The 7,531-nt window shown below is 39.2% G+C and overlaps 1 protein-coding gene across 4 annotated transcripts in view; it reads left to right on the forward strand.

Annotated features, from left to right (window-relative positions):
* Positions 1 to 7,478, forward strand: part of LOC102589073 (protein SAWADEE HOMEODOMAIN HOMOLOG 2) — a 10,783-nt gene extending 3,305 nt beyond the window's left edge. The window contains exons 2-10 of one of the 4 annotated variants that reach the window (XM_006359995.2): positions 2,045 to 2,130; positions 2,221 to 2,266; positions 2,376 to 2,583; positions 2,712 to 2,762; positions 4,308 to 4,389; positions 4,507 to 4,558; positions 5,051 to 5,194; positions 5,273 to 5,392; positions 6,200 to 7,478. In XM_006359995.2, the coding sequence (XP_006360057.1) occupies positions 2,045 to 2,130; positions 2,221 to 2,266; positions 2,376 to 2,583; positions 2,712 to 2,762; positions 4,308 to 4,389; positions 4,507 to 4,558; positions 5,051 to 5,194; positions 5,273 to 5,392; positions 6,200 to 7,153 (1,743 nt within the window). In that variant the 3' untranslated portion in view covers positions 7,154 to 7,478. The remainder of the gene's footprint in view (positions 1 to 2,044; positions 2,131 to 2,220; positions 2,267 to 2,375; positions 2,584 to 2,711; positions 2,763 to 4,307; positions 4,390 to 4,506; positions 4,559 to 5,050; positions 5,195 to 5,272; positions 5,393 to 6,199) is intronic. The other 3 variants (XM_006359997.2, XM_006359996.2, XM_015314651.1) reach the window with 3 other exon arrangements.
* The last annotated feature ends 53 nt before the right edge of the window (positions 7,479 to 7,531 follow it).

Below are 7,531 nucleotides of genomic sequence, written 5' to 3' on the forward strand. Positions count from 1 at the left end.
AATAGAGACATTACATACGTAGGAAGTGCATCAAGTACAGAGTTGATTAGGATGAGCCTCCCTCCTAGTGAAATGTATTGTGCCTTCCACCTAGCCAATCTTTTTTCAGTTTTCTCTAATATTCCATCCCAAATTTCCCCTGCCTTGTGTTCACTGCCCAGAGGCATACCAAGGTATGTAGTTGGCATATTTTCAACTTTGCACCCTAAAATGATTGCAAGATTTTGGATATTTGGCACCTCTTTTATCGGGAACAAACTGGTTTTTCCCCAATTAACTTTCAAGCCAGAAGAAGCTTCAAAAATAGTCAAAATCATTCTGATGTAACCTATTTGTTCAACCTTTGGTTTACACTTTTATTAGTTAATTATATTCTCAACACGCCCCTCACGTGCGGGCCTGATTCTTTTTCATGGGCCAAGCACGTGAAAATTCTTTTTGATATGGGTGGCGGTGAGATTCGATACCAGGACCTTTGCCTGCTCTGATAGCATGTTAAATTAGGTCTTAGGCCTAACTCACACCCCAAAAAGCTAGCTCAAAGGGAAGAGGATTGCCCAAGCCTTGTAAGGAGTCCACCCATCTCATTAACCACCGATGTGGGACTTTTGTCATTCTTTTAACAACCTTTGCCTGCTCTGATAGCATGTTAAATTAGGTCTTAGGCCTAACTCACACCCCAAAAAGCTAGCTCAAAGGGAAGAGGATTGCCCAAGCCTTGTAAGGAGTCCACCCATCTCATTAACTACCAATGTGGGACTTTTGTCATTCTTTAACACCCCTCGATTACTGAAGAGGGGAGAAATTAAGCCGTTAACTTAAATTCTAGCACGCACATCGTTCAATCTAAGGATCTAGGGTTTTCTTTTGAAATTTTTGCAGTCAAATCATGAAAACATGTAGAAAATGTGGAGGAAGATAGGGGTGCACTAGGAAGGGGGTTAAGTTGGAGTCTGACAATTCATGTTGATTAGGTGTTAGGAAAGGTGTCTCCCTCACCCTTGGCTTTTGATGTTCTCTCTTGTTTCTCAACTAAAGCAAAGATAGTAAGGTGCTGCAGGGCGATCAAATTAAACTAAGCTCCATTATTACTAGCAATTATGAGTAAGCTTTGTTCATTTCAGCTCTGATAAGTGATAACTATATAAATGAACATATAAATGCCAATGCATATGTAGTTTATAATAGATCCATTATTACTAGCAACTGTGAGTAGGTTTTGTTCGTCAAATTCCAAAGAATCTTCTCATAAACAAAAGATAACAGCTGGAGGGTGCAACCAAATTGAAAAAAACCAACCTACCTAATTCTACTTCAGAATGTCCAGTTCTCCAAATTACAGTACAGCTTCCTTCTTGCTTGAAGCTTGACTTGACCTGTACTTTATCTTATCTTCCTTCTCAGCGAGAACTATCTCTGAAATAAATTTTGAGAATATCAACTCCTACAATTATTTGGTTTTTCCAAAAGTTTTCATGATTTCTTAGTATCACATCCTCCCTACAACAGAAGCACTAGATTTAGATGTGAAATAACATTATGACTATGATAGACGACATTGTACTTACAAAAGAAGTCTTAGTCAGATGTTCCCTGATCAAATATTTATACTGGAGAAATGGAGGTAATCTTCCAGTAAGTATATGGAATATGGAGTTGTCTACAAATAAAATTGTGGGTCCCTAGTTGCTATACCTATCTTTTTTACACGAGTTATTGTTATCCTGTCATATAATGCTTATTCCTTTGCTATTTCAGTTGCCTTCCATGATAGGCACCCTTTGATGTCACTTGTCAACATGAAATGTTTTCTGTCATTTCATGAGTTTGATAGTTTTAAAGTAACCCTTGGAGAAAAATGTATGCCATAGAAGCTTTCCTACTTGTCATACATCCTTCCCTTTTTCAATGATTGTATTCAAACGTTTCAAACATGTGGACCTTACAGCTCAATTGTACTGTCCACAGTGGTTGTATCTGATAACTTTCACAGCAAGATATAGGATCTAGTTGAAAACCTTAGTAAATTTGTCAAATGTTGCAGGTAGCTGAGATGGAAGCTATATTGCAAGCTCATAATATCACAATGCCGGCTCGTGAAGTTCTTGTAGATCTTGCTGAGAAGTTTAGGTAGGTTGTTAATGTGCCAAATATTTAAAGTTACTCCTTTGATTTATATGCTCATGAAGTTTGGATGGTAATGTTCCTACTTCAATGTAGTTCTTCATCGGAGAGATCTGGAAAATTTGTGGTTCAAATGAAACAAGTAAGAGGCTTTTCATTTTGTGCACCGTAATTTCTGATGATCAAACGAAAATGCTTCCATAACTATGGCTATTTATCTTGTACCTAATATTATGGAAGTATTGTCATAGGTTTGGAATTGGTTCCAGAATAGACGATATGCTATTAGAGCAAAAACAGCTAAGAGTCCTGGTAGATATATTGCCCATCCAGTGCCTCAAAGTGATCCAGCTGTAGTAAAGGCTCCTGCGAAATTGAGTGCCTCACCTATGCCTCACAGTGATCCAGCTGCAGGAAGGATTATGCCCCAAGCCCCTCAACCCATACCTGCTCCTCAAGGTAGAATTTGAAATTTCCTACCATGTTTCAAAACAGTCACAGATTCTCTTATGCTTCATTTATGATTAGCAAGTGTCTTAGATATTCGGTTTTCACTATTCTTCCTTAACTTGTCCTACTTCTGTTAGCTACAGTGAGAACAATGCCCCAGGTACCTCAACCTCTGCCTGCTCCATCAGGTACAATCCTTAATCAATATTCTTATGGTTTATTGTTTTTGCAAAGAGTCTTCTTGGTGATCCTTTCTGATGGGTTCCAACTTCCAACTTCCAACTTATGTCTTTCTATCACGATTTATCACTTATTGTAGTTGCATATTACCTCATTCTACTGTTATGTAGGTTCTCTAGTTTTTGTTAAAGTAAGTGGTTTATTATTCACAAAAGCATCAAGAAGATGCATAGTTGCAAAAGTCAAGGAAATATCAGCTCATACAAAGATACAAAAAACCTATCATAAGACTATACAGCCGACAAGATCCAAAAACCTATCATAAAACTAAAGAGTTGACAAAATCCAGAAAAGAGTCTGGGTTATATACAGGGGTAAGATTAATCCAACTAAAGAGAGTAATCAGGCATTTGGCCTTGATATTGGAACTGGCAGTTGAAATACGATTAAAACATCTTTGGTTCCTTCCCAACCATAAGCACCACAAAATACAAGCAGGGACCACAGACCAGATTCTTCTGATGGCCTTCCCAACTTTCCAAGAGCTCCAGCAGACAAAGACTTCCCTGACAGTGTGAGGCATAGGCCATTGCAAACCAAAAAGATTACCTTTTTGGTAATACTACTTGCATACGGGGTTTCCTTACCCCAAAACACTAATAAAATATTACCTTATCACAAAAAAGGAAGATCACATCGTTCCACTAATCTATACTTTGTCATGTGATAAATATCTGAGCTTTTTGAGCAATGTGTCCTTGTGTCTGGTTATCCTGTTCTGTGGCCTTCTCATATGTGGAAGTGTGCTCATTTCATCCGTCTTAACTAGAGCTGGAGGGAGTAGAAGTATTCAATGCTAGTAATATCTTTTTTGATACTTTTGATAGTGTAATGTGCTAAAAGAATGGTGTAGGCATTCCAGTGCATAAGCTACTTCATGAGATTCTTGGTATCCACCTTATCTTGAATTAATTTCCGCTATCTGAGAAAATGGGGCTTTCAGATTTGGAGTTCTGTACATCTGCACAATTATTGTAACTGTTGAAAATGATGACGTGGCGGTGATCCTGAGTTGGGTTTTATTACAGTAAATTCATGTCAACTTACAATGAAATAATTGGAGGAGGATACCTGTGAGCCGCCGTAATTCTGTTAGCTAGCTGAGTTTTCTCTCTGTAATAAGTTTCAGATTTCCAAAAATGGTGATAATAAATTAGAATAAATAGCTAGATCTGCCAATGTGAGGTTCTTCTGTGGTTTAGACGAGCAGATTGGTGCTTGGAAACATAGAGTTCACTGGTTTTGATCTTCAGAAGATGGGTGATTAGATTCGGCTGTTTCAGGACGAGTAAGGAATGGTATTATGGAAAATGGTGGCTGAATCACTACCCTTGTTGATTAAATGGTGAACAAGAAATATGGCTAAATTTCAAGTACTGTAATCAATTATATACTGCAAAATTTGTAGGTTCCTTTTGCTCATTTTGTGTTTCTCTCTTAAAAAGAACTTATCCTTTTAAATATATTTCTTTCAAGTATTCTACTTTTTTTAGTGGCAGTGCAAAGTGTGGGCAGGAGTGCTTCAGATAACACTCAAATGGAGTTCGAAGCTAAATCTGCAAGAGATGGTGCATGGTTCGTCTTTTAAGTCGTTCAATCCATTTATGCCTGGCTTTATCATTTGCTTAATCTCCACCTTCTTTTTATCTCGATAGCTAGTAATTATAAATTTATGATATTATCCTTTCTTAGGTATGACGTATCAAGCTTCCTGTCACATAGATCTGTGGAGAATGGTGATCCGGTAATTCTCAGAGTTACATATCTAAGGTTTCATGAAAGAAATTATTTGTTAGCCTGCTTGGTAGTTAAATTTCTATTGATGTGTAGAATCATCTTCTTGCTCTCTCTTTTTACCCGTGGAGTTTGCCATTGATTGTTAAGGCAAGATTAGCCTCTTATTTTTTCAGAAATCAGGAAGCACATAATTGGCTCTTTTCTAGTTCATTGATTGTTAAGGCAATATTAGCCCTCTTATTATTTCAGAAATCAGGAAATCCATGATTGGCTCTTTTCTAGTTTCCTTTTCCAGCCCGCTGTAACATACAAGACCTTTTCATCTGATGTTGAGGGTTCATACTACAAACTATGTTTTAGCCAGGAATATGCTCCAAAAACCAGAGTCTACCCCATGAAGTTGTTTCATTTATCATGTGCATATCTTCTTTGTCCAGTCTGTTTTACCTCATCTCTTATTTTTTTTTCATTCTTAATGGTGATAAACTTCTGTTTTCAGGAAGTCTTGGTTCGGTTTGCGGGGTTTGGAGCAGAGGAGGATGAATGGGTAAATGTACGTATGCATGTAAGACAGCGATCTCTGCCGTGTGAATCATCGGAATGTGTGGCAGTTCTCCCTGGCGATCTGATTCTTTGCTTCCAGGTGCATTTTATTATGGGTAATGTTAAAGCTAAACATACCAAATTGTCATCATTTAGCTAAGGCTCTAACAATTTTCAGGAAGGGAAAGAGCAGGCTCTGTACTATGATGCACATGTCCTAGATGCTCAAAGACGCAGACATGATGTGAGAGGTTGCCGTTGTCGGTTTCTGGTTCGTTACGACCATGATCAGTCTGAGGTATTCGTTATATCCTTTTTCCTTCTAATTTTCTGCTTTTATCTCAATATTCAGGCCTCAATTTTCATGAGTGTATTTCAAATTTCTGACTTTCGTGTTTCCCCAGACCCCACTTGTGGGGTTACACTGGGTCTGTTGTTGTTTACATGAAATTGTCCTCATCTTATAACAAACAAAGAAACAATTGTTTACAAGGAACAAACAATTTTAGCTGCGAATAAGCACAAATAGTCAGATTACTCGTTAAAAAAAAGGCTGTTCCTTGTAAATTTGGTAACTGCTGTTTACTGACTGGTTATTATCTTTTTATGTAATGTAAAAATGTTAGAAGTTTTTACGAAAATTTAGCATTTCTCCTGCTTTTAGCCTAATGATTTTGGAGGTGAACTATATTCTACTGCAGCCATGTGTATTCAGGTAGCATTTCAAACTTAATGGTACCAACAGCTAGCTGAAACTTTTTTCATTGTTATCCATTCTTGGTTATTTTAGAATATATCTGAGCCTTCTAAGAGGCAGCAATATTCGGATCCTCCTCTTCTACCTAGAGGACCCCATTAGTTTGAACTTATAAAGAGACTTCAAAACTTTTAGGTTGACAATCTTGATGCTTGCTCACATGTAAGTTCACCAACTTGTACTGCGCAGTGGGTTACACCATCTCTACCTTTCGATGTTGGTCATTTATGTTTGAAACATCTGGTTTTCATCCATGGTGTTTCTTAGAACACTGAACATTTTTATTGTCAAGTATACACATCACATCAGTCTTCAGTTAGTTTAATCCACTTGTCTTTTCCTATCTAGGAAATTGTTCCTCTGCGGAAGGTTTGTCGTCGGCCTGAAACTGATTATAGGTTGCAGCAACTAAATGCTGAATCTGTGAAGCAGCAGAAAATAGGTAATGACCCTACAACAGGCAATACTATGAAGGTCTACCCTCCAGCTGATACACCACAGAAAGCCCAAACCGAATCAAGGATGAAACTAGCTGAACCAACACAAAAGCAGCCTGCACCGGAGTACACCATCAAGCCAGAACCCAATGGGGTTCCTATGCTGCAAAAACCTAGTACTGATTCTCTAACAGGAAATACTTTGGCGGAAACAACATCCAAGCTTATGGAAGAAATGGTGGAGAAGCCGGTAGCTGAAACAGCTGAGGCGCCTCAGGAAGAAAAAAGAGAGACGCCTCTGGCAGAAATAACAAACAAAGCACCAGAACAGCCTCCTGCTGAAACAACTCCTAAGCCTCCGGCTGATTCTACATTGAAGCCAGCTGAAGCAACAGAGGAGCTACCTGCTGAAACAACTCCTAAGCCTCTGTCTGCTTCTACATCGAAGCCAGCTGAACAAACAGAGGAGCCACCTGCTGAAAAAACTCTTAAACCTCCAGCTGCATCAACATCGAAGCCAGATGAAGCACCAGAGCAGCCTCCCGCTGAAACAACACCTGAACCTCCAGCTTCTTCAACATCAAACCCAGATGAAGCACCAAAGGAGCCTCCTGCTGAAACAACTTCCGCAGAGGAAACAACTCTTGAGCCTCCTGCTGAAACAACTCCTGAACCTCCGGCTGATACAACATCAAAGCCAGCCGAAGAATCAGAGGAGCCTCCTGCTGAAACAACTCTTGAGCCTCCAGCTGATTCAACATCAACTCCAGTCGAAGAAGCATCAGAGGAGCAGCCCAAGGCCGAGGAGCATGTTGATGCTGGAGCCCCCGCAGCATCCACTGATCAGGACAATGCACATGTATAAGCAAATCCTTATCGCCAAAAGTTATAAACATTACAAGTGTAGCCAGTGTTACCAAGTTAGGATTCCTAGGGAAAGAGAAGCGCCCAGAGTTGGAGGAGACGGGTAGAAACTTATTCTCGCGCATCCCTCCTTCCCTTGTGCTGTTAAAAGCACAAGGGACTTTACTAGTGGCTCCGATAGTTCAGTGATAGTCTTGTTGAATATTTAGATCTTCACCTTTGACTTAAAACTCTTAATTCTTATCTTGTCTCGTCATCAGATGTTATTCTAATTGTACAACATGAATTTTACTTGTGTCGATGCTACAGCTGCTGATTTTATTTTATATTTTAATGGACGAGATTGATTGGGGGGGGGGGGGGCCTTGGGGGGTTTTAC

This window comes from Solanum tuberosum, unplaced genomic scaffold, assembly GCF_000226075.1.
Source record: "Solanum tuberosum cultivar DM 1-3 516 R44 unplaced genomic scaffold, SolTub_3.0 scf00312, whole genome shotgun sequence".
NCBI classification, from domain to species: Eukaryota; Viridiplantae; Streptophyta; class Magnoliopsida; order Solanales; family Solanaceae; genus Solanum; species Solanum tuberosum.